The sequence below is a fragment of the Emys orbicularis genome, chromosome 1 (assembly GCF_028017835.1).
Source record: "Emys orbicularis isolate rEmyOrb1 chromosome 1, rEmyOrb1.hap1, whole genome shotgun sequence".
NCBI classification, from domain to species: Eukaryota; Metazoa; Chordata; order Testudines; family Emydidae; genus Emys; species Emys orbicularis.
This window is the reverse complement of record NC_088683.1, coordinates 251,010,652-251,038,296: the sequence shown is the minus strand read 5'-3', so window position 1 is coordinate 251,038,296 and position 27,645 is coordinate 251,010,652. Positions and strand designations below refer to the sequence as shown.

At 43.6% G+C, this 27,645-nt stretch overlaps 1 protein-coding gene across 1 annotated transcript in view; it reads right to left on the bottom strand.

Moving 5' to 3' along the window:
- The window catches only part of SLC9A4 (solute carrier family 9 member A4), a 45,487-nt gene extending 26,351 nt beyond the window's left edge, over positions 1 to 19,136 (bottom strand). Inside the window, exons 1-4 of the mRNA XM_065414509.1 lie at positions 18,878 to 19,136; positions 13,056 to 13,519; positions 7,038 to 7,297; positions 2,910 to 3,127 (exon numbers count right to left, since the gene is read on the bottom strand). Coding sequence (XP_065270581.1) covers positions 2,910 to 3,127; positions 7,038 to 7,297; positions 13,056 to 13,519; positions 18,878 to 19,136 — 1,201 coding nt within the window. The remainder of the gene's footprint in view (positions 1 to 2,909; positions 3,128 to 7,037; positions 7,298 to 13,055; positions 13,520 to 18,877) is intronic.
- Between the last annotated feature and the right edge of the window lie 8,509 nt (positions 19,137 to 27,645).

The window sequence follows — 27,645 nt, the reverse complement described above, 5'->3', positions numbered from 1 at the left end:
GCAGTCCCTTCTAACACTATGGTTCTATGATTCTATGTGGCTGGGTGTGGACTGCAGCTTCTGCCTACAGTATATTTAGTGGCTTACTTGTTTTTTTCCATTACCCTCTTGGGCCCTTTTCCAACAGCTTTATTTTCTTAATGAAATGCCCTTGTATCTACATTTCATATGAGCACCATGACTGATGTAAATAATGAACCGTTATAATTAGAAAAAATCCATTTTATACATCAACCCTATAACAAGTTTATTGGATTATTATTGGTGGGCCTCGTAACACTACAAAGCTTGCGTGGCACTTCCCATTATGAGATCCTGTTTTCAGTTGCTTATAGCTTTGTCAAACTGAAGTTTTCCATGCTGGGCATCTGACTCAGGCTGACAGGTGACCTTTATTTGAAAAGCTCTAAAACCCCCATGCTTTGGAACAGGGACTTGAAATTTAGTAGGGAGGTGGCCTTTGTGTCAGGGATGTGCCTTTTGCTGTACCCATTAAAAATTGCTCACATGTGGCCAAGTTATAAGACTGTAAAATCTCAGTTTGCACATGCTCGGTATAGACTTCTTCATCTTCCCCCTTAAACTTTCCTAGGATTCCATCCTCACCGAGCATGCTCCAGCCTCTCACAGCTCCTAGCATTGAGCAGACTGCATGGACCATCACAGAGTAATTGAACCTAGTCCATCCTCTCACTATTCCAATGTGTGACCAGGCTGTGCCTGCACCATCCCCACAGAAATAATGAGCATGCTGCAGGACCAGGGCTACTGGAGCAAAGCTGCAATTTCCCTATAGTGGCTAATCCCAGCTGCTCCCAGGGTGAGGCCAGGCAGTGTAACTGAGAGCACAGAGCCTGTCTCTCTTGTGGTCTCTGCGACCTCCCCCACTCCCCCCGCTGGCACCCATGCAGTACAGAGAAGAAGGCCACCTGATTTGAATGCAGAAGGGTCAAAAGCTGAATCAAGGAGGAGGGAGAGGAGCAGATGGAGACAAGGAGACTAAAGAGGGGGAGAAAAACTGGGAATATCTGGGCAAGGAGACTTTGACTGGGAGCCAGGAAAGAGAGGGAGAAAGTCTTCTTGCCCAACCAATCCCAGCCTATGACTAGGAGCCTGGGACAGGGATTCGATGAAGGCAGCTGGGGCAAAGAGGCTGGGGCTCAGTTGGCTGCGAGGGAGGAACACTGAGACTGCATGAGGAGCTGCAGACAGGGGAGGAGACTGGCATCAGATGTAGGGAAAGAGAGAAACTGGGAGTGGACGGGGAGCTTTGGGCTTAGTCAGCAAGTTGAGAGGTGGAGACTAGAACTCAATGGGAAACATGACATACGATGAGAAGCCTGAGGAGAGGAGAATGGAGTGGGAGAAGGAGGCGCCGGGGTGGCAAAGAGACAAAATTGGGATGGGGACAGGTTAGTGGGGATGGAGCAGAAGGGGTCACACTTAAGAGCAGAGGCCAGAAGAGTCTTTACCCACTAGAGCACACACCCCTCCAGAGTCTGGAAGATCCCCAAGATTCACCATTTCTCTACTGTCAGCAAATATGTGTAAAACCCATTGGCAAAATCTTATACCCCTCTACTGCTGGGCCACATAGAGGACGTCAACCTACTATTGCTATCAGTTATTCCATTAGCTCAAGTGGCAGAGGTCTGTGAGGTGGATCAAAAGGTTCCAACCTGGCTGATGACCACGTGGGTGCCAATATGATGGAATTTCTGTTTTTTCAGTTTGCTTTATTTAAAAAACATAGATAACTGCGCACTAAAATCATGCATTAAGGTTGCAAAGTCAAGTACTCAGAAATTAAGAAATGCCAGAATTAAGGTTGCCTCTGCAACCTTAATTTGCCCCCTTGTGCATATGCATTATGGTACAATCTTTAATTACATGACACATACTATGTTTTCCATAGGAGCCCTGTTTCATTCAGGGATATATACATAAATTCAAATAAGGAATAATCGTGTCTGAATGCAATGTACTTACTGCCTAGTTGTTTTGGGAATTGTATACAGTTAGTAGTAACACTTAAATTTACTTGATAAAAACACTGTGCCCAATCCTAGGATCTGGCTGGTTCAGGACCAGAGGGCATGGGGCAAAGTTAGCTGCACACTACCTCTTCACTTCCCCAATCCTGGGGTACCAGGAGCCAATTCAATTACCATAGTATGTCAGAGCAGCCTCAGGGATGGGTTAGTAGCTAGGCATCATGAGTGTTCTGCCACACCTTTTCCATTTTACCATGTGACCAGCTCACCCTAACCCCTGGAGAGCTTGGGAAGGGCTGGGGTAAAGCTGGTTATGCCAGTTTTACCTCACCTGGAGATTTCCTTCACCCATGCCATCCAAGCCAAGGGAAAGGCTTTACAGGAGTGGTGCCAAAGGTCCGGGATCTGGATTCACAGTGTATAGAACTTTATCTACTTTAAGAATAAATTTAAATAGCTAATATTCTCTCTCTGGTTAAAATTGCAGAGAAATGTTCAAATTGCCAAAAATAGATAAGGAACCATCTTAAATTAACCACATTCTAAAATGTAACCATTATGAAGCCCACTTACCTGAATAAACACAGTAATAACATATGGCCAGCCTAAATATCAACATAATGATGGAAATGGTTTAATTTTATTTAAAAGTTTCCTTCGCACTGAATCACAAAATCCAGCTTCAGGTATTGACCTTTGGGTTGTTGTTCCTCCCCCTCCCCAGCCCGCCAGTTCAGTACTAATATTTGTGAAATTACCTGGTCAGTAAGACACACCTATTAAACTCATTATTAAACAGGTTATACAAGTCAGCACTACATTTCCTAGCCTACTTTTGCACTGATTACTTTCAAAGATGCAAAGCACCACATCTACCCAGGCTGGCTATGTTAAAATGCAGTATTTGCCTCTTACTTAGCACACGCCAAATCAAGCAGAAGAGCAGAGTGAAGGAAACAAAGGCCCAGTTCCACTCGTGGTTCCTTCCAACTGTGGACACTCCCATGAACACGAAAATCAGGGTCTCGCTGACACTGCTCAGCATCTTCATGAAGTACTTTATGGTTGTGTAGGAATTCTGGGAAACATTCTCCTCCACATATTTTTTCATAGTCACTGCACATGCCGTCATCCTGTTCATTCAGAAACACCGTGCAAAGCATTAGGTATTGGCAATGGTCATCTGTGTTTATTATCTTAAAAGAGAAAGGCTCCTCTAATCACTCCTGCTTGAAGACTAGTTGAATCCAGACTGTCTGCTCATCTCCTTATTTGAGCCCACACATGGGCCAGATTCTGAGACCTTTCCTCATGCAATACCTTCCTCCTTAAATGGAGCCATTGATTTCAATGGGACTACTTGAGGAGTAAGGGACTGTGTAATGGTATGGATATTGCATCTGGCCCTATGTGTGTATCCCATATAGCGGAGAAGAAAAGGAGCCAGAGTTTGCCAACCTTACTCAAAGTGAGTCTGGTTCAAAGTCATTTTTGTTTTGAATGCACAACAAATACGAATAAAGGGGCAAACTCGTGGCTTTGCCACGAGCACCAAGCAAGGAACAATGCATTGTCGTGCTGCCCTGGGAGTAGACGAGTCAGTGCCACACTCTGCCTCCCAGTAACCCCTCATTCTGGTGTGGCAAAGGAGGAACCCTGCATCAGCCCTACACCTGGCACAGAGTGTCCCCCACACACACCAGCTAGCCAGCATATTAGGGGGTGGAGACCTAGCTCCAATGATTCTCCACCCCTCCGTGCCCACTGCTGTCCATAAGTATCGCAGGAGGAAATGCAGCAACAGCCCTGCAGAGGCTGCTCTTTCCCTTCATAGCGATCCAGCTTGCACGGAGCAGTGAAGGGACACCTTACAGCTCCTTACTTCTCCGCTTGGCTGCATGAACCAGGCCACCATCTGGCCCAAACATATCCATAAACAATGTGGGCCAGGCGCTGATACTATTACTCATACTAAATAGCACCTTACTCTCAGACTGAAGATAATGAGACTTCTTATGGAGTAAGGTACAGTAGAACCTCAGAGTTACGAACACCAGAGTTATGAACTGACCAGTCAACCACACATGTCACTTGGAACTGGAAGTACATAATCACGCAGAAACAGAGACAAAAAAAAAGAACACCCTCTTCCCCCCAAAAAAGCAAATACTGTACAGTACAGTGTTAGAGGAAAACTACTAAAAAAATTAAGGGAAAGCAGCATTTTTCTTCTGCATCATAAAGTTTCAAAGCTGTATTAAGTCAATGTTCAGTTGTAAACTTTTGAAAGAACAACTATAATGTTTTGTTCAGAGTTACAAACATTTCAGTTACGAACAACCTCCATTCCCGAGCTGTTCATAACTCTGAGGTTCTCCTGTACTTCCTAGCATGAGTAGGAATATGGCAGATTTTGTGTTCTCTGTTAAATCAGCAGTCAGGCATTCTCCCAAGGCTTCCTCATTTCTGTCGTGTTCCCAAAGCTTAAAGGAAACTGTACGTAAATAGGCAGGTTGAATGCTAAACTGATACCGGGTAGATAGCCCAGTATGTCACCTTGCTGGTTCCATCTATAACATTTTAGTCCTATCAGCCTTCTACATGACAATAGTTTTCTAATCTTGTGTGCTCAGAATATTCTGAGTGCTCCTCAAGTCTCCCATTCATTCCACCTAGACAAAGCTACAGGGTGCTCTGGAAGAACAGAAACATTCAGCAGGTCCAAGGACATTCTAAGACAAAATCAATAGACATTAATGTTTAATACTGTTGACTTTTCAAGATATATGCATAATAAATTTTCATAACCCAAGTGGAAAATGAATGAATTCATCAATAATTCAATGGTGCAACAGTAAGTTCCCATCACTAAAATAAGCAATAATATATTTAATAGGCTAGTAAGAAGAGTAAACCCTGATTATATTAATATTATTTTATTACTAATAATTTCAATAAATTAATGACAATAAGAAGCATGTGAAATAACGTTCTATACATTTTAAAATAATGAATATTCACAGGGGTGGTTTGTAAGGTACAGGAAGACTGATCAAATCTATAACTGATTAATAAATTAGTATTCAGCTCTGATAGGACCTGATCTTGAAGTCAATGAGAGCTTTGCCAATTACCTATATACCATATATTAGTGGGCAAAACATGGACCAGGATCTGGGTCACTTTGCAATGGGTGTAAATAGCTACACAAGGTATAAAACAGTGGAGAACAGGATTAGAATCATATATACTCTAATAATTAGATTGGATTAAGAAGCATCTAAATATTACATTATAAATGCACTTAGAGTATGAGGATAGGTGCTTTATATATGTATCTAATTAAACAATTGGGTTAAATTTTCAAACACAGGTACCTCAGATGATCCTGCAAGGTATGTGTGCATACAACCGCATCTTTACACAGAGACTGTAAACTGGGGTTTGTGAACAAATCAGGGTCTGAGACGTGCAATGAGAGCTAATGTAAAATTTTTGCACTCATAATGACAGTACACTTTTTTATGCATGTGCAATGTATTGTAGGTGCCCACGTTCAAACATTTGTCCCCATTAAGTGAGAATCCCCCCTGGAGGTAGCCTTCACTCATTCTGGGGCACCAGGCTCAGTGAAGTCCCATCCCCAGCTCATTCATGTGAGCTCAGGGCAGGAAAAAAAAACCCTGGTGTTGCCAGCCCAGGAGTTAGAGATTGGACTCAGCACCAGCCAGCAGAATTATCTATAGAACTGAGGATGTCACCAGACTTCCACTTCTTCAGTTTTTACTTTGGTATTCTTTCCTCTCCATTGATTGGCTGTTTGCTCCAACTCCCTCCCACATCCTCGTCTCACATTCTCTTTGCTGCCCCTCACTGTCTCTGCCCTCCATGTGCCTCTCCATTCCTCCCTCCATCCTTTCACTCTTCTTTCCTATCCCTGTCCCCCTTGTCATCCTCCCATCAATGTCCTCACTCTCTCTCTTCGTGTTTACTGTAAATTATAGTCCTTTCTGACCTTCCCTCTTCATCTCACACCTGTACATTCATAACACATTTGGGACCAGCCATCGAACTATTTCAAGGTTACTGTAGTGAAGTGTCTGGCCTTTAATCAATGGCACCGTTGCTCTTTACAGAGCATGGTGTATGCACCGATGGGTTCTCTGGGGGCTGCTGAGTCCAGTGAGCAAGTCACAGTCTCATCCACAGGTAAGACACACCCACGTATTAGCAATGCTCTGAATCCGAGCAGCAGATTCCTTCCTCCTCTGACGCCAGTCATCACAAAGATTGACCCAGTTCTCCTTGCAATGTCTTGCTCCATCAACAAGCCAACTCTGTCAACTAGAGCGGCATTCTGCACTCCTTTCCCAGTCATTCAAAGAGATTCCAAGGATACTAAGTCATCTTTGCAAACATCCCAAAATCTGCATAGGGTCTACTTCTCTTTCTAGACCCTTTGTGACCCTTCGCTCTTTGGGATCCTGTAATCTGGCATTCACTTGACATATCCAAGTCTTTTCTACTGATCAACATTCCCATGAATGACATACCAGCACGATTTAACACTTCCACATTTATCACCCTGTCTTGGCTTTTTAATGTGCATGTGTTTGTTTAATGCTTCTGAATTTTATATTTGGGCCAGATTTAGTTCCAAGTTACACAAACTTAATTTAGGTGTAATTCCACTTAAATCAATGGAGTTCAATTGATATACATTGCTCTAACTGAGAGTAAGATCTGGTCTATTATTCTTTGTTCTTTTGATATTAACAATGTTGTATATAACTACATCCCTCTCATAACATTATTGGGATGCCACATAGAAATTAGAGCATAAGTTGGTCTGGTATCAGATCGTGCTGTGTTTAAACAGATATATCAGCAGACCAGGTTGCACATTTAGGCCCATAAAGAATCACAACTGAAAAAAATGGGACGGGGGCAGCAGAAATCATTATACTAATCCCAAGCAAAACACCTTGTCAAGAATGGAATTCCACCCTGGGAGGCATTTGAAAATTCTTATTTGATACTCACGCCAGAATGCCTGAGATGTAGAGGGTTTCAGCAGACAAATATGACAAATAGCTGAACATGAAGACAAGCAGTGGTTCGATGGCAGAAATGTTCTGTGTAAATCGAGTCATGAATGCCGAAACAAATCCAAACACGATGCCAAACAGCACTCCGCCTAGTCCTACTACAAAGAAACGAGCAAATCCAGCAAGAACATCAACAGGTTCAATCTCTTCATATCGGTGCATCTGGGTGAAGGCGATGAATATGTTATATAACACCTGTATGCAAAAATAATGGACAGCAAATTAGAAATCTTTCAAAACTAGATTTTCTCAATATTTTAGTGGTATGTGCCACACTGTATTATACTCATATTGCTTAGCAAAATTGTAGTTTAAATCTGAACATATCCTTAAGAGGCCCCAGAATTATCTACCTGGCTGGGATCCTAAAACTAGTGAAGAAATGGTACAAAATGCCAGTCAATGTGTCATATTCATCATGTTAAAACAGTAAGACAGGCTGGGACACCCCATGTGTGTGATATATGGAATGTATGATGTTTTCAGAAAGTACATGATGCATCAGACACCATAAAATATGTAGCAAAGAAGGTGCTCAGAAGCACCGTGATGGGTGAAAATGTAAGAACTTAAGAATCAAATCGAATAGAATAGAACAGAAGCTAAGCAACTCCAGCTTCATACTGGTGATAGATAAACACTCAACTCATGGTTCAATATGCAATTGTTATTAAATATACTAGAACTCTTATATAACCAATTTTTATTACCTTACCTTAATAATATAGTAATTACAGTCTGTTGTGTGATGGCTATTGATAAATTTGTACAGTGGATTTGTAAAAATGTCAAAAGGACACTGTCAAGGCACTTTTCAAAAGTTTGAAAATACTTTTTTTTATTCACTTATACTGGCCTCTTGGAGCTCGCTGGAAATTGAAATCTATTCCACTACTGTTACATCATTTTTATATTACAGATAACTAAAGCAACAGCAGCTGCAGTACAAGCTTCCCAACACTGCTACTGGTGAAAGGGTTATTCAGTCTCCAGGCCCATTCATTCTTCAACCTCTCTTTTGAAATTGTCGCAGGGATTCCAGTTGTGTCAAGAACAATCATCCTCTTGGAACTGGATTGAAGCCATCAACTCCCCTCAACCATCCAGTTCCCTATATATCGTACGTTAATGACATAGCAGTCATTCTCAAGGTAGGCACTACAAACCTATTAGTGATTTGACCTTTTTAAGGGTATAAATAGCTAATTAAATTATTTATTTTGGTTAAGGAGCTAGAAATACTGAAAAAAACGTTGTGAGGTTAGGTTGTAGATTATTCTCAGCACATTACACACTGGGTCTGTAGGGTTAATTTTGATTAAATATAGGTCAGATGCTTAATTATCATGCTTTTGTTATGAATAATTTCTATTCTGAAAAATGCATGATAAAATCTCCTTTGGGATTTTCCATTTTCATCCACTTACCAAATGGCAACTGAAGTGTTCAGCAGGGCAGCATGAGGGTATTGATTAAAAATATGTAAGAGTTTTTGACTACTAGCTGACGATAAATCCTATTGTACCTGTTATCAATAAATATCAGTCATACCAGATTCACTTCCAGGTTTTAAAAGTCAGTTTGGAAAAGTCTAAAGTCACAAATTTGCCACAATTTTTGCTACTGATAGCATTAGTCCCTAACACTGTCCTGTTTAAAACAAGCCAAAAAGGCTTCACATATCTGGTGTTCTTTAGTTTTTTTCTTTGCCTAACTAATTTCAGAAGGCTATTTAATGAGATTAAAGGAGATATTTGCTGGTCAAAGGCTCCAACTCATTAAAGACGATAATTATTCCTCAGATATTATCTAGCTCTAATTGCTTCCTGGGAACATTTAACCTTGCGCTGTCATACAGTAGATTCTCAGGGATACTCATTGTTACTAGGTGACAGGAAACACACAATAAAAATGTTCTAGATGGCAGCTTCCTACAAATAAGGGTGATCCACTTTTCCAAACTGCAAAGTGTGGAACTGTGCTTCTCAGTAGCAGACCATTGAAGACTGGATACGAGTACATATGCATAGTTACTATACAGTACTTGAGTCACTGCAGTTCTCTAACTACTCCCCGTTCCTTGATGATGACACTGTCTCCAGCATAGATTTTGGAAAGTGGGCAGTTGGTACCCAGGTGCTGATTGAGCACTATTGAGTTTAGAGCTGGGCAGACTATTTTCAGGGAATAACTTCTAGCATTTGGCCCTTTTTCCTGTTCCTGAATTGTCCGTTGTCACACAATAGCACAATTTCCATGAGTATGTTCATTGTGTGCATTCATTGCTAAATGCTTTATGCCAAAGTAATTCAGCCATGGATTGCTCACTAACTATGCACTATGAGTATTTGCTAGTCACTTAAGTCACATGGCATTGTTTCTGTTCCATAAATGGATTACCATAATTTTTTTAGTAGCAGAAAGGCCTGAATCAGCCTCTGGTGCTTTGATTCACTCAGAGAGAAGGCAGGGGCATTTTATGGAGAGGTAGCAGGTCTTATTTTAGGAATTTTTAAACCTGGTACTTTGGGCTTTTGCGCAAAACCATTATATTCTAGCTAAACACCTGGAGGCTGCATTTTAAAATACCTGGCTTCTTTTTGACTGAGGGCAAAGACATAAACTACTGAAAGCAAGATTAACTGGCACTTTACATAAGATTTTATGAACGATTTCCTTTGTCGTGTTCACAAAACAAAATTGGCTTTGTGTGCTGTCTTATTTGTGAAAAGGCAGAGCAGCATTCTTCCCAGTGTTGAAGAATTGCCACTTTTAGGTCTGTTGTTATACAGAGAGATTGAAGTGTTCTTCTACTGGTTTTTGAATGTTATGATTCCTGATGGAGCTCAGACTACCAAGGCTGCTGCATGTTCCTTCCACTCTGAGGAAAGGGCAAACTAGGTAATGAGCTTACATTGGTCAGGCTTCTGACCAGTACAGGACGGTACAGTTCTGGGGTGCAAAGCTAGAGAGCTGGAGGGAATTGGCTGGAGATTCCCTATTGATGGTTCATGAATGTCTGGGAGATCATTCATGTAACTCAGTTGGGTGTGTCCTTGCCTGTGGATATCTGGGTAAGTGCAGTGTCTGTCAGAGGCTTGTAGCTTGACATCAGCATCACAGCGTGAGAGACAACCCAACCTGGTGGGTTTGGAGGGCTCAGCAGTCCCACAGTCCAGGTTGCACCCATGGGATCCCGTCACAATGAGTAGAAGATATTTTATATTATATTGCAGTTTTCCTTTAAGACATCAATATTATAATATAATCAATATAATACTACGTTTATATTCTTTGATTAAAAGAAATATCTTAAGGATTTTGTTTGATAGAGGTTTTGAGGAAGGTTGAGAGTATTTGGAGAGTATTATTGGTAAAAAGGGGCTTTTCTACTGTTTTATTAAATGTTTTAATGTATTGACTGAGTTAATTTATTACCAGAGTATGGCTCTTATGTTGTGGTGTGGTCATCGTTATGTGATTATAAGTTTAAGTGTTATGTTAGGCAGCCTACAGCTTTTTGTAAGGTGTTCTTGTTGGTGTCTACATTAGGCTTGGCAAGTCAGTCAATTGACTAGACAAGTAATGTGATTGACCTGTCAATTGACGGCCTATTATTTGACCCTGGTCAAATATTGTCAAATATTCCAGCAAGAATTCCCAGGTGCAGGTGGAACTTATCTGTTTGGTTGCATCATGGTGCCATTTTTTCATTTTCTAGTACATTTTTCATTGTGTTTTGCACTTCTCTGTGTTAAAATAACTCAGGTAAGGAACTTGTTTTTGTGATTAGGCCTAAGTATCTATCTAAGGATAAGCTTCATGGAGCACATGAAGTCTTATTCTTTTTGATTACGTTTCTAATAAATTAGTGGTTTAAAACATTTGACCATTTTTGTATTATTTGATGATATTTGACCAGTTAATTGACCAATAATTTTTGAACCAGTCACAAATGCCCAAACCTACTCTAAGGCTAAATAATTTTGAAAAAATTATTCTCAAACTTTTCAAACTTGTTTTTGGCACAGTGCAACACAGGAGTAACTTGAAAGGGTGATTTTAATATGTTCCAGTGGCTGCATCAGAGTAGACACTTGTATTATTCTGAAATCAAAATATATTATTCATTGAATCTTTACCTAGATGATACATTATGTATATAGCTCATTTATATTCATTGACTTTACCTCCCCACTCTCTGTAGACACAATTATGTTGCTAATACGCAGCTCATAGCAAGCAGTAGAAGAACTGGCTGATGAAAGTCTTGAACTTTCTCATGCAAAGAGTTCTTGTGAAGATAATGGCACAACTTGAATGGGTAAAGTGACCATGATTTGGCCTCCAGTCACTTAAATAGGAATATTTTCCAAACCATTATTCCAATCCCAGTTTTTTAGGGATTTTTTTCCACTAAAGTAGTAAATTTTATATATATTTCTACTTTAAATATCACATATTTACATAAGAAATGGCAATATAGCCATTTCTTGTGTAAAATGCAAACACAGCAGAACTCTTAACAGCTTTTCCTGAATGTAGAATTCAAAATTTCATTCAACCTGATAAAAATGTAGTGTCTTTTTTAAAAGCTACTGTTATAACAAAAGGACACCAGTCATTAGTGCGCTACCTCATAAGCAATGTACATACAGATTTAAGTAGCAAGGATTTATCACATGCATCATTAACTTTAAAATCTTTTCATCCTGACTGGGGAATCAGGAGCCTGTGATCATTTCATAACAATTAGGTCTCAAGAGATCAAATTAGTTTCCTCCTCTCCCTTTTTTAAATCACTCCTAAAATACCCTGGGCTATGAAGACTTTCAACAATGAACTCTGCAAGGGTCTTCCAACACATCAAATTTCCAGGAGCACTTGATGTTCAAGCAGTGTCTGAATTGTTTTTGACTGTGTTCTGGACTCCTGTGTTTTAGATTCTAAAAGGACCCAAAGCATTTAATAAGACCATGATTGAATTTTAGCACAATTAGTCCTATTGATTTCAGTGGGACAACTTGCATGCTTAAAGTTAAGCAGGTACAGAAGAGTTTTGCTAGATCAGGTCCTAAGGCCAGAATTTCAAAAGTGACTAGTGATTCTGGATGCCTCATGTTTTGGCAGAGCTGGTTGAAAACCAGGGAAAGAATTTCACAAATACGTTCCTTTTTTTGTCATAAAAATTCAGGTTTTGTTTATTTTTCTTCCAACACCACTTTTGAGTCAGCTTGACAGACCTTAAAGGTCAGAACGAGATGAGCACCTGCCCTCTGAAAACCAGGCCCTTTTTAAGTTATCTCAATTTGGGCACCCAAAATTTGAGACACCCAAAATCACTAGTCTTCTTTGGAAATCTTGGCCAGAATTCTTTGAAGCAGAACCAGTTCTTTTATTTGCTTGTACAATACCAAGAAAATTCTCAGCGCTTACGGTCTGACCCTGCATCACTGATTCAATTATTGTGTGGCCATTTGCATCAGCGGGAGCAGGATCAGAGTTTACTGAATAATAAATACAAGACATGATTCTCCTCTCACTTCCAGCAGTGCTATAAGCAGTGGATTTTTTTAATGAATTAGTCCAGTGTTTACCATCCGGATGTGTTATGTGAGTACAGTGCCTAGCACTATGGGGCTCTGATCCCTGATTAGAGCCTCTAGGCACCACTGAAATATACACATTATTATCATCAGCAGCAGCAATCAATAACAAATAAATTAGAGTGACCACATAGCAAGTGTGAAAAATCGGGACAGGAGGTGTGGGATAATAGCCACCTGTATAAGAAAAATCCCCAAATATCAGGACTGTCCCTATAAAATTGGGACATCTGGTCACCCTAAAATAAATGCATTTCCAGTGGAGTTCCTTCTGTTTCTCCTCTACAACCAACAGAAACTCTGCCTCTGCAATGTGAGGAAAAAATGAACAGCAAAAGCAAACTCACCACAGTAATTCCATCATTTAGCAAAGACTCTCCAAATATCATCATGTAAAGCTGCTCATTAACAGAGGCCTCTTCAAAAACAGCTAGTGCCGCCACGGGATCCACAGCTGAAATCAGGCTGCCAAAGAGTAAGTTCTGCAGCAGGTTAACATCAGTGAGACCAAAGGCTTCGATCTGGCAGATCCCATAGAGAGAGAGTCCGATGCCAAAGGCATTCAGGAGGGATCCCAGGACAGACCACCACAGGATGGACACAAAATTTTCAAAAAAGGGGCGAGTGGGCATAAAGTACCCCTCCTCAAGGACAATGGGTGGGAGGAGATACAGGAAGTAAATGTTGGTAGTCATAACTGGTGGGGATTTGTGATCAGTGCCAAAAATGATTGCTCCAACCAGTGCCCCGATAACTATCAGAAGGCAGCATTCCGGCATGAGGCTTGGCAGTCGGTGGTAGAGATGGAAACCTTGAATAAAACATGGGAAAATGAGCTGAGTTGAAAAGGTTTTCATGCTGCCATATTGCCAACTCTTCCTCACTCTAGACAGATGTTTCCCCAACTTGCAATATTTTGCACTCAGAAGGCCAAGTTCTACCCTTGGTCACACTAACATAAATCCGTACAAGAGTGGGGGGCTAGCCCCAAGTCTTTCCGGTACCCCGTACCCACTAAAAATCTCTTGGGTGTTTTTTTGTTTGTTTTATTGTTGTTGTTTTTTTTACAAAAATAGCAATTTTTATGACCATGGTTTCACTATTTTCCATTTCTGATGTGAACAATTTACAACCATAGAAGTGAGATAGCAGCCAATGAATTATGAACAGGTAATTCCATATTGTACAGTCTGGGGTTTCTTGCCCCTTCCTCTGAAATATCTTGTTCTGTTCACTGATAGAGACAGAAGATTGGATTAGATGGGCTATGTGTCTAGTACAGTAATTCCTACATATGTGGAACAGAGAAATTGGTCTCCATACCTAGCAGTCATTGACCTCACTCACTGCTGAGATAACAAAATAATCAGCTGAACATGAGGTCCCAGTGCAACGCTGTGGCCAAAATGGCTAATGTGATCCTGGGATGGATAAACAGGGAAATCTTAAGTAAGAGCAGTAGTGCAAGCAGGGCGGTACTCTCCAGTATGTAGTACTGGCAAGAGATTTTTAGCGGGTATGGGGTACCGGAAAGACTTGGGGCTAGCTCCTGCCTCCAGAGGTGGGGGTGGTGCTGTGCTCTGCTCCTTAAAGAAGCAGAACATGGCTAGGGAGGGCATTCATTCTTTATATGGCTTTAACAGCATAATGCTTATACTAACAAACTTAAACAAAGGCTTTGTTTAAGTTTGTTAGCATATGTATTGTGCTGTTAAATTGGTCAGGAGTCCTTAAGAGGAGAGGGGTGGGGAGTAGGGGGACACGGAAGGTGGTTAAACAGTGTTTTTGATTCTGTTTCTCCACATTGGTCTGAATGATCCATGACATTCATACTGCATCACATCAAGTCCAAATCATTAGAGGAATGCCTCTGCCTGCACTGACCAGAGGATGTTTGGATTCTTTTGTCAGCCCTGTTCTGCAGCCTGACAGGAATCAGGTGTAGTCCCCAGTGTACCTAGAATTCTTTGCAGCCAAACTAGTCTAACATGCATTTTGCTAACTGGAACTGGAGCAGCAAAACAAAGAAAACAAATGCCTCATTGTCCAGCTTTGTGGGTGAGAGAACTATAAGTGAAGATTATAATGCTGGACACCGATGACCTTAAACCAGCTGCCTCAGTATTCTGCCAAGAACTTTGCTAAAAATATGTTCCTCATCTTAGCAACGGAGCTAAGAGTTATCACACATCTGCCAACCTTTATTTGAATGACGCTTCTTCTGATCTGACAGCTCAGGCAGTGTCAGTATCATCTAGAACAATTTGCAAACTTGGAATCTAATCCTGTAAACCCTTAATCGTTTGATCAATCCCATTGAAGACAATGGGACTATTTGCATGACTATGGACTGCTTTTGTGGTAAGAGTTTCAGGAGTCTGTTTTGTTCCTATAAAGGATGTTGAATCTCCCATTGAATTGCAATGTTTGGGTACAATATCATAATGCAGTTTAGGATACAGTTCTACTTAAAATTTGTCTTCTAATAAATCATACATATGCTGAAATGACTCCTCACCCAACTCCCATATTTCATATAAACAGACTGACTACTACATATTTTTTGGGAAAGTGAGTAGTTAGGCATGTTTGTATATACAAACACCCATTTCATCACTGTACTGGAAAATATAGCTGAACTTAATTTTCTATGGAATTTGAAGAAAGTTTAATAGCCCCAATTGTTTTCTCTGTTAATCAGTGTGAACCTGAACAAATTGCATGCCTTCTAAGGGAATAGAATCAGTCCACACTTACTGAAAATAAAAATTCTTCCAACTGGTGTTCAGAAGAGTGCTACAAGACACATACATAACCTCATGAGCAGTGAGCAGAAAGGATACCCTCCCACATTATGACCAGAAAAATAATAATAAATAATAAATTAATAATAATAATAAAATTTCAAAAAGGCAGAGGTTCCCAGATTTGCAAACCTAAAAACCTGTGTTATGCTTTAAACCACCTCAGCACATACCAGGTTTATGAACATTAAAAAGTTAACTGCAAAGGAACACTGAAGCCCATTAACCTGAATGTGTGCCAGCCAGTATGCCCTCACTGACTAAAGGTGCAGTCATACCTGAACAGCTAAAAATTAACCTTGCCCTTTTAGGTTAAACGAAGTCATGTCACTGGCTCCATCTCTTTGTTACATAACAGATAACAAAATCCAGTGGGGCATGGTGCTGGTACTTAGAGTCTCAGGTACATGGTGTGATTTTTCAGAATCTCTTTTGGGAATAGTCATGTAGGTGAAATAGCTAGTACTTATGATTATGCTATTTCTATGCATGTATATTCATCTTGGTATCTGGAGTTATGAATATTAACTATGTTTCCTATATGTTTGCTCCTGTGGTAACGCCCACAAGGTATTTAGCCAGCACATAAAGGGACAAGTCAAGTTGAATGGCCCATTAAGGAACACTTAGCTCACAATGGACCCTGGAAAATGCCTGTCTACACTCAAGGGACTTTTTGTGAATGTTCTAACTAGAATATGGGTGGGGGGGGGGATGTTGTGATGGACATGGAACTTGCCCATGTGATTCCAAACATCGTCTTTCACAGTAAGAACAGATTTCCCTTTAGTTGGCACTTGTCAGAATCTAAAAGGCCCTGGCCTGGAAACATATGCATTTTGCCTCTTTCCTGCTCTGGCCTTTTTCCTGCTTCAGCCTCTGGACTATGAACATATACTAATGGGAGCATTCTAACCAAGGGACTGAGGACTTTAAGGTAATCTGGAGCCTTGATATTCCTTGATCCTTTGCAGATGGATTGATGAGTTGGATATGGTACACAGACTGTTCTAGCCTCATTGATTGCTGATTTCTCCCTTGCAATGGATAACGATCAGATGTCTGCTGACTTCCTACAAGTCAGCAGCCTTTGATACCTGTGGTATAAGCAACATAGCCCTTGCTGGAGTGGTTTTGTTCTTTCCTCTCCAAATGTCAAAGCCTGTTCCCATTGAACTCAATAGCAAAACTCCTTTTGATTTTAATGGGAACAGGATTTGGCCCCAAGAGATCAGAGAATGTGATTTTGATTAATTGCTTATGTCTAGAGACAGTTCTCATGCATGTTCTGCCAGACTGATTTTGATTGCCTCTCCTGTATGTCATGCTGAGGAAAATAATAAAACAATTTGGGCTGTAGTTCTATCAAGATGTACATGGCACACACAGTTCTATGCCTCTTTTCCATCAAACCCAGACGGTGCAGCATCTTTGCTTTCCTAGTGCCTGGCGGAGAGCAATACTTAGATAAAGGCAAGCTGGCAGAAGCTTAGTTTGGACATAAGGGAAGCTCTGATAGCGAAAGTGGGATGATTGACCTTCCTATCCTTCTTTCATTTAAGAAGTTTTCAATTTGGGGTGCTGCTGGATCCTCAATGAGACCTGGAAATACAGGTGGCACCATGGGCCCAAAGCATCATTTTAGACAGGTAAGGGGGGTGTTGGAGGGGACAGGGAGAGTGTGGGGGCCCTGGGCTGGGGGCGGGGCAGAGTCACATGGAGGGTCACGTGGAGAGGTCATGTGTCCCCCCTGTGTCCCTCCCATGAGTGCAGTACCGGCAAGAAATGATTTCTACTTGCGCCACTGAGTAGGAGCAGAGAGGTTATTTTACCTCTGTATTCGGCACAAGTGTGACCGCTGCTGGAATATTGTGTCCAGTTCTGGTGTCTACGATTCAAGAAGGATGTTGAAAATTGGAGAGGTTAAGAGCCATTAGAATGATTAAAAGATTAGAAAACATTCCTTATAGTGGTAGACTCAAGGAGCTCAATCCAGTTAATTTAACAAAGACAAGGTTAAGGGGTGACTTGATTCTAGTCTATAAGTACCAACGTGGGGAACAAATATTTAATAATGTGTTCTTCAATCCAGCATAGAAATGTACAATCTGAACTAATGTCTGGAAGTTGAAGCTAGACAAATTTAGATTGAAATAAGGCATACATTTTTATGTGACAGTAATTAGCCATTAGAACAAGTTACCATGGTTGGTGATAGATTCTCCTTCACTGACAATTTTTAAATCAAGATTGGAGGTTTTTCTGAAAGGTATGCTCTAGGAATTATCTTGGGGAAGTTCTATGGCCTGTGTTATATAGGATGGAAGAATAGATGATCACAGTGCTTTTGTCCTTGGAATCTATGAATCTATTAACGAACAAGGATGCAAATTGGTGCTGATTTTGATGATGGTTTTACACCTATCAACTATTCTATGGGAATTTTCAGAAATTATATGTGAGCTTTTGGGGCAGGACTATATGATTGTGCAGCACCTAGCACAATGGTTCCCAACATGACTGTGGACTTGAGGAACTAATATATAAATGCTAATTAATAATAATAAAATATTACATATAGGATACATGATGACTAATATTTGTTATAAATATGGCCCCAAAACTACAAATAGTATTCTCTCTGTCACTCTCATTTGTACATAAACATGTATATACTTGTAGAATATATATGTGTGTGTGTTTGAATAATATAGTATGAATGTGTGTTTATATTCATGTGATAAATTGCATTTATCTTGTACCCTGACCGCTAGCCTACATTCTGCCCATTAGTCCATCTCCTCCAGGACAACCTGTAAAATTCCATCCGACCAATTTCAATTTCAAAATATCTCCAAGGAAATGTTTCCTTCAGTTCCCCTGAGCTTGAACAAAATTAAACAGGCCTGAAGTTCAGGATAAGCAATACTCAATCCTGCATGCTGCACCTATGACTGCTATCTTGTGACATTTAAAGGTTAGAAACAGCTGAAGAGGGGAGACTGCTAGCTTCCCCCTGGGACAGACAGAACTTGCTTGTAGCCTAGAAAGGTCCTGGGTTAGCAAACTTTAAAGTGTGACATTATTATTAATGGAAAAGCAATTTTAGGACAGTTTCAGAGGTCTTACATGTTATCATTTATGACATTTCTCTGATGCCTACACAGCTGGCTTTATGGTAACTAAGCCATCTGGTTTTTCCAGCAGAGTACATACAAAAAGCAGTCCCAATCATTTAAAAACTCTCTCATACATTTGTAAAATACTTTCACCATAAACATGTTTTACTGCTTGCTTTAACTTCATACCTCCAAAAGATTTTTTTTCCAAAAAAGAAAAACCTTACCTTGCCATTTTCTACTTACCTATTTTTGCAAGAGATGCAAGAAGTATCCAAAGTGTAACTTCATAGGGAATTTGCACATAGTTATAATCCACTGTAAAAACATTCAGTCTCTCATCCTGAGCAGAGCCCTCAGCATCATGATGGTCAGGCTTGTACTGAGTTGAATTACTGCTCAAGGTGGATAACTCAAAATAAGTAGCAGCAAAAGGACACTCCAGAGACAATAGCAACAGCAACCGGTTCAAAAAATTAACACGCCTAAATATCTGAGAGCCCATGATTGGGCTGAAACTTTCTTTTATACTATGTGTAGCATGTACTGTATGCATGAATGTATGTAATATTATCTGCTTTCAGTCTGCACTGACCCTAGCCCTCAAGATTCCCTCAGGAAATTATCTGTCATGTTATCACTGTAAAAATCCCAACATCAATGTGTCTTTCTGTTTTTGAATTACCAGAAAGATCTGGAGTACAGATGAAGACACAAGTATTTGCAGGCTTCTGAAATCCAGATAAAAACCTTCAGCAGCCTTGCATTATTCAGGAATAGTCTCTCTTCCCCAGAAGATTTTTACTTGCTCTAGGCTCAATAGTTTTCCTTGTGCCAGAGAAAACTAGGCAATAATGAACAGAACTCATTCAACAAAGACCACAAGAGTAAAAAGAATCCCAGGGTTCAGATCCCAGCATGCTGAACAGATAGGACTGCCAGCTCCATGCCTCCTCTTCCTGCCCTCTCTTTCTCCTTCATGTACTCTGTGTGGTCAAGGCACCTGGTAGCTGAAGTACCTGATTAATTGTATTCACTCACTTCACTGGTAATCAACCACTTCAGATGTAAATAGACTCTTCAGAGGTTCCGTTAGTGACATCTAGTGGACATCCACAAAGACTGTACTCTTAATTTATAGTAAATTGATCAGTAAAATTTGCTGTTTCTTTTACATCCATTAAACATATTGACACTAAGCTTAACACGATAGATAGTAATGATATCACAGACACAAAATTGGCATTTAGTACAAGTACTTAGCTAGTAGATCTCTGGTATATGGAGGTGGTCTGTCTGAATCCATCCTTCCTGTTGAAGCTGTTGCATGTTGTACAAAATGTGCACGGAAGCAGGGACTTGCACTTGGGTCTCCCACATCAGAGGTAAGTACCCTAGCTACCATACTATAGAGTCATCCTGGCATGCTCTTGGCCCAATGAATGTTTTAATATTTCATACATGGGACAGCTTCAACAGGAGAGACTGAAAGAGACTCAGTCACAATATCCCATAGCCCAGTGGTAAGGGCACTCACCTTCAAGATGGGTTCACATCAAAGCCCTACTCCACATCAGGTAGAAGGGGCATTTGAACCTGTGTCTCCCACATCCTGGGTGAGTGTTCTAGCCACTGGGGGGCTAAAGGTTTAAGGGAGGTGGCACCATCACTTTCCCCTCCTCAATTTTCGCAAGAGAGGGCTTAATGTGCCTAGCTCCAGGAGAGGAGGATTTTCTGCTATTAATCCCAACCAGAAGCAGCCCCCCCACTTCAGTTTGGATTTAGGACCTTCAATCCCTTTGAAGGGCAGGGCTTAGAACCCACCCTGCTCCTTGGTATTTCCTATTGGCTAGTTTAGGTGGCTCCCCACTCAGCTTGAGGGCTTTTGTGGATCTCCCCATACATTCTATAGGGAGCCTAGGCACCTAACTTGGGGGTATGGATTCCACTAAGCAGCAGGGCATCTAAACATTAGGACTTGTTTTGATGAGTCTAGTCCCCTTTGTGGATCTAGCCTGAAATGTCTCCCATCAGTGGCAGATTAGCCATTGGGCCAACGGGGCCTGTGCCCAGGGCCCCGGACATTTGGGGGCCCCCTGGAAAAATGGACACCCCCTTGCCCCAACCCCGTCCACCCAGCGCTCCTGCAGGGAAGCAAGGGAAGCCCCTGTGCCCTGACCCTGCTCCCCGGCAGGAGCACCAGGCGGGGGTGTAGAGGGGACTGCAGGCGGAAAGAGTGGGGAGGGGCCCCCACTTGCTCTGGCCCAGGGCCCCACATACCCCTAATCCACCTCTGTCTCCCATTAATAAACAGATACCAACCCCAGGGTCACCATAGGCATTGTGGCAGCAGCACAATCACGGAAACATTAACTTGGAACAAAGGTGTATTCAGGACTGATCTAAAGTCTGTTTCTTCTACAGGTGAGAAAAATCAAAATGAGATTAGGTGACTTGGAGAAAATCTGACTCAGAGGAGAGACAGAATGAAGAATAATGCCTGGCTGTCAGGCTTGACTGTGTAACCAGTGTGACAGACCCAGACCAGTGGGGTACAGGAGTCTGGTAGTGGGCAAATATACTGGTCACTGGATGAGTAGTTTTCTGTTCCCTGAGTGACCAGAGCAGGGGCTGTACTAGAGTAATCAGGAACCTGCTAGAACCAGTTAAGGCAGGCAGGCTAATTAGGACACCTGGAGCCAATTAAGAAGAAGCTGCTAGAATCAATTAAGGCAGGCTAATCAGGGCACCTGGGTTTTAAAAAGGAGCTCACTTCAGTTTGTGGTGTGAGTGTGAGGAGCTGGGAGCAAGAGGCGCAAGGAGCTGAGAGTGAGAGTGAGAGGGTGTGCTGCTGGAGGACTGAGGAGCACAAGCGTTATCAGACACCAGGAGGAAGGTCCTGTGGTGAGAATAAGGAAGGTGTTTGGAGGAGGCCATGGGGAAGTAGCCCAGGGAGTTGTAGCTGTCATGCAGCTGTTACAGGAGGCACTATAGAGAGCTGTAGTCCACAGGGCCCTGGGCTGGAACCCGGAGTAGAGGGCGGGCCTGGGTTCCCCCCAAACCTCCCAATTGACCTGGACTGTGGGCCCTTCCAGAGGGGAAGGTCTCTGGGCTGTTCCCCAACCCACATGGTGAATCTCTGAGGCAGGAAAATCTGCCAATAAGCGCAGGACCCACCAAGATAGAGGAGGAACTTTGTCACACCAGGCTAAAAGTGCTCAGGAGCAGATAAGCCCCAAAAATACACAGTGCTGGTTTCTGTGTTACAGAAAATCACATCTTGCGAATGTAGCTAAGAAGATTATTGGGCACCTCTGTTTCCAAGTCATCCTTAAAGATTCGCTTGCAAAAACTAGTGAAGAGCTCAATCTCATTCTCGAAACGCTCTGAGTTTAAATCCTCAGGGTAGCTGCTTGCTAAGTTTCAAGCAAGCCTGTTTAGGTCTTCCCTTGTAGGACTTTTCAGCTTCTTGCCTGTCAAAGTATCTTTCTTTCAACTCCGCAGCTTATCATCCAATTGTGTTAATATGGTGTCTAAAATGGGGTTAAAAACCTCACATGTAAAAACTTTTTGGGGATCTGATGACTTTTTGTTCTTTGCAAGTTTTCCTGGCATTAATTTCCTGTGCTGAAATCATTGCTCTCTGAACCATGTGAATATTCCTAACATTTCAGCCTGGTGCTGCTTCCCTAAATGTAATGAACCTAGAAACGCATGTGGTGATTCTCCGAGTGTCCAGGACTGTGAATCACCTTGTTACTCTCCTGCCTCCACTGAGAGAGTGAGACTTGCTTGTGCTTAACTGGCTGACACCTCCAGTCTGTTAGCCACCCAAACACGCTCCTCTGGGCTCTGCCAGACGTTCCTTTGCCTTGAAGATTAACAATAGGTGCAGTCCCATCCCTGAACAACTTTGAAGCATTCCCCTGTAGTTCCCAACCCCATCTCCACTGAACACTCACATTAATACCAGGGCTGCTGCCTCCAAGGGAAAAGTGTACTCACCATCTTGAACAATTTCACTCAGGAACAACTCCTTGTATAATACCACAGCACTGAGATATACTTATAGTGAAAACAATATTCACTTTATTATCAAAGGTTCAAGATTCAAGAGAGAGTGAGTAAGGATAATCGAAACAAGAAGTTACATATAAAACAAAAATATAACATACTTTTTCAAGACTAAACTTAACAGGCTATCCTCCAGTCTAAATAAGTTTATTTCACCTCAAACATCTTCTGCAGCATTTTTAACCATGTATGATTGAGATCCCATTTTCATGAATGTAAATGAACTGTCCGTTTACTTCCTAGATGCAGGAGAAAAAGGGCTTCCTTTTGCCTTCTCTGTATAACCCCCAAAGTTCATTTTTTGTCCCCAGAGTAAGGAAGACCCTCTCCTGGCTTATTTTCTGCTGAGCGGACTCCCTGTTGATTTCACATTCCCCCACTGAATTCATATGTAAATGGGGCTTCCCCTATGGGGCTTACAATGCTTAATTTACATGTGACCTGAAAGAGACTGGTGAATAAATATCTTTGTCTGGCAGAAACCTGTGTGTCACTTCTGCCTTAATATACACTTTAGAAACATATTTTCAACATACATATATAACTCCTTAGGTAGTATCTGTGCATACATTTCACAATGAGATTAATGACCAGCATAACCTGGCTTTAATTTAAGATCTCACATGATATTCTTTGGTGAATCAATCTCTACAAACCAGGAGCAGGATAGTCTTGTAAACCAGTTGCCATTGAGGGATTTATGGGTCAGGCACTATAATTCTGAGAGGGTGTTGAAGGTCACCAACTAAACCAGCGAGTCATTTGAATGTCAAGATCTGGAATCTGCAATTCTTTGGCTCGCAATGTTGATTTCTGACCAGAGAGTATACCACATCTTGACCAAGCCGAAAACTGAAAACTCTGAAATGTTCACTTGCAAGCTATCAGTTTCCAGGTTAAATTCTGGCATAAGGTTGTGTGAAGCTTTAGTATTGGCTAAAGGATCAAGAGCACCCCCAATATGTTTTCATAGTAGATGCATCGCCTCTACCCTTCCTAGCCATCTTTGCAAGCTTTGGCATTTTACTGTAACACTAATATGCTCTTTAAATACATCCCAACAACTAGCAGAAGCAGAAAACAGGCTAAACAATCTTTGAACAATTCCAGAAAATAGAAAAACTTGGGGCACGAGCACTGCAGCAGCTTTTCCAACAAGACTCGGAGAGTGGGCAGCACATGGGATGAAAGACTGCTGAAGTCAATTCAGAACACCTTTATATGCTGCAGTCATGTTAGCTTCATTAGCATGGCTTTGTCCCCTGCAGCCATCTTTTTTTCAACTTCTTAAAAATAACCTCTGTAATACTTTCCCCTGTTTTGATGCGGCTATCAGTGAAATCTACAAAGCATTAAAGGGGGCCCTGAATACACCATTTGGGGTCCTAAAAGGGGCTCCAAATGGTGCATTCAGGGCACTAATGCAGCTCCAAATATACCACATGAGACACTAATTGAGGCCCCGAATTGTCCATTTGGGGCAGTAGACAGGATCTCCAAACACATCATTTGGGACAATGAACAGAGAAGGTTAAGGCCAGTGATGAGCTGCCAAAATATTAACAACAGGTTCCCTCCTCCTCACCCCACGAGGGGGTCATGCCCCCCCCCCACACTCCTGTCCCATCCAACTCCCCATGTTCCTTGAGGGCCCCCCCCCGGGACCCCTGCCCCATCCAACCACCCCTTCTCTCTGTCCCTGACTGCCCCATCCAACCCCTGCTCCTTCCTGACTGCCCTCATTCAATCCCCCTGCCCTCTGACCACCCCGACCCCTATCCTCCCCCCCCACAACCCCCCAAACTCCCCTGCCCTCTTCCAACACCCCCTCCCTTCTCTCTGCCCCTTTACCGCGCTGCCAGGAGCCGCTCGGCCGGGTCAGGGACCGGCGCCGCGGGGCCCAACTCCCTGAGCCGGGCCGGGCCAGAGCTGCTCGGCCAGGACCGGGACCAGCGCCGGGGGGCCCAAGCCGGGCCGACCAGGACCGGCGCCAGGGGGCCTGGGCCGGGCCGGAGCCGCTTGACCAGGACCGGTGCCGCGGGGCCCAAGCCGGGCTGGGCAGCAGCCGTTTGGCTGGGACCGGCACCGGCGCCGCGGGGCCCGAGCCGGACCCGGACCGGGTCGGGCCGCTCAGCGGGGGCCAGGTCAGGGGGCCGGGCCAGAGGAAGCCGCTCGGCCGGAGCCGGACTGGGCTGGGCCGCGCCTCGCCTCCCTGGAGCCCCCCCTGTCCCAGCTTACCTGCCTGCTGCTTGTTTCAGGCTTCCCGCGAACATTTGAGGGGGAGGAGAAGGGGGGCGGAGCGTTCAGGGGAGGACGGGGAAGTGATCTGGGGACGGGGTGGACAGCTGCCCGAGCTTTTTTTAAATTTAAAAGCCCTTTTAGAACCGGTTGTCCCAGAACAACCGGTTCTAAAAGGGCTTCTAAATTTAACAACCGGTTCCTGCGAACCGGTGGGAACCGGCTCCAGCTCACCACTGGTTAAGGCCCCCCATGACAGAAGAAAAGAGCAAGAAGTTAAAAAAAAAACACAAAACCTCAGACCTTTTATGGGCCTAGGCCCAGTTCCACTGGAACCATTTTATTCTGCCCTTTGCACGGCCCTAACTGCCAGAGTAACGTGCCCAGCACTTCCTGCTTGGTATGGTGACGTAGGAACATGAGGAGGAAAGTGTGTATGGGAGAGAGAAAAAAGAGTGATAGTTTGTAAACATCTTCTATTCCCTGTCCTTTTGGTACTGCTTACCACTCCCATGGAATCTGTGGGAATTTTGACTAATGATTTGAGTTATGGAATGCTATGGACATCCATTTTTAGGCATCCTTTAACTGGAAAAGATGGCTGCCAGAGGCTTGAGATTCCTGGCTCTCTACAGCAGCAGACCTGCTCGCAGCCTGTCTAGGTAGTAGGTGTGGTGGCCATAGAGCTGCTCTGTAATAATCTAAGAATACTGTACACTGTATGTGGCCTGGTCGGCAAGGCAGAGTTACTGTACACACCTATATTGCGTTATTAGACTTTCCTGTATGAATATATTCATCTAGCGCAATAGGGGGCTGCTGGGAACAAAAGCAGGAAGGCAATACAATGTCTGTAGCTAAGACGTTTTCCAACAAACACTCAGGAGGCCGTTATAAGACAATGGCTGTGCTATTAATGGTGAAGATGATTTCCAGGCGCCAGTAGGGTTGCCAACTTTCTACTCGCACAAAACCGAACACCCTTGCCCCACCCCTTCTCTGAGGCCCTGCCCCACACTCAGTCCACCCCACCTCCATCGCTTGCTCTCCCTACCCTCACTCACTTGTTCATTTTCACTGGGCTGGCACAGGGGGTTGGGTGTGGGATAGGGTGAGGGCTCTGGCAGGGGGGTGCGGCTCCAGGGTGGATCCAGAAATGAGGAGTTCTGGGTGCGGGAGGGGGCTCCAGGCTGAGGCAGTGGGTTGGGATGCAGGAGGGGGTGAGGGCTCCAGCTCTAAGGTGGGGCCAGGGATGGGGGGTTTGGAGTGCAGGAGGGGGCTCGGGGTGGAGTCAAGGGGTTCAGAGTATGGGAAGGAGCTCCAGGATGAGGCAGGGGGTTGGGGTGTGGGAGGGAGGTATGGGCTCTGGGCTGGGGGTGCAAGTTCTGGAGTGGGGCCAGAAATGAGGGGGCTCCAGGCTGGAGGAGGGGGTTGGGGTGTGGGGGGATGAGGGTGCTCCGGACTGGGGATGAGGGGTTTGGAGTGTGGAAGGGGGGTCCAGGCTGGGGCAGGGGGTTGGGCTGCAGTAGGTGTGTGAGGGCTCCAGCTGGGGGTGCAGACTCTAGGGTGGGGCTGGGGATGAGGGGTTTGGGGTGTAGAAAGGTGCTCCGGGCTGGGACCAAGCGGTTCAGAGGGTGGGAGGGGGATCAGGGCTGGGGCAGAGGGTAAGGGTGTGTGTGTGTGGGGGGGGAATAAGGGCTCCGGCTGAGGGTGCAGGTTCTGGGGTGGGGCTGAGGATGAGGAGTTTGGGGTGTAGGAGGGTGGTCTGGCTGGGACTGAGGGGTTCAGAGGGTGGGAGGGGGATCAGGGCTGTGGCAGGGGGTTGGGGTGCAGGATGGGGTCCAGGGTGCAGGGTCCAGGTGGCGTTTACCTCAAGCAGCTCCCGGAAGCAGCAGCATGTCCCCCCTCTGGCTCCTATGCGGAGACGTGGCCAGACAGCTCTGCATGCTGTTCCGTCCGCAGGCACCGCCCCTGCGGAGCCGTCACTTGGGGCAGGTGCAGTGTGCGGAGCTCCTTGGCTTCCCCTACATGTAGGAGCCGGGCAGGGGGACATGCCACTGCTTCCTGGAGCCACCCGGAGCCACAGCAGGCAAGGAGCCTGCCTTAGCCCTGCTGCATCGCTGACCGGACTTTTAACGGCCCAGTCACCTGGCAACCCTAGGCTCCAGCCCAAAGTTACACAGCTGTTTTGCCAATGATGGGCACCTAGAGGCCAAATGGATGCTAACCAGTTATAAGGACACTCTCTGGAGAGAGAGGGACTCTGGAGGGAGTTGCGAGTGAGCTGTTTCTGGGGAGAAGAGTCTGTCATGGAATACTGACTCTCCTGTAGGAGTTTCTGAAGCAGTTGGGGCCTTCCCAGGAATGAGAGGCAGGTGTAGAGACGGTTTATTGATTTAAGATGTATTTTCTCTTAAACACTTTGGTTCTAAATAAACAATACTCTGCTTTAGGGAGGTTGTCTGGCCGCTGGATACTACAGTCATTATCCCAGCGGGAGCAGAACTGCAGGAACCGAACATAACTCAGACCTGCTGAGGTAACTATGATTAGCATTAGGTGACTGCTGCCCAAGGCCCTGTGTGAGAGTGGGAGACTCACCTGATTGCACCCCAAGAAAGTAACAGCTTGAGGCCTGACACCTGAAAGGGGGTGTACTCAAAGAGAACAGGAGGGTTCAGAGGTACAGTTAGCCCAGTAAC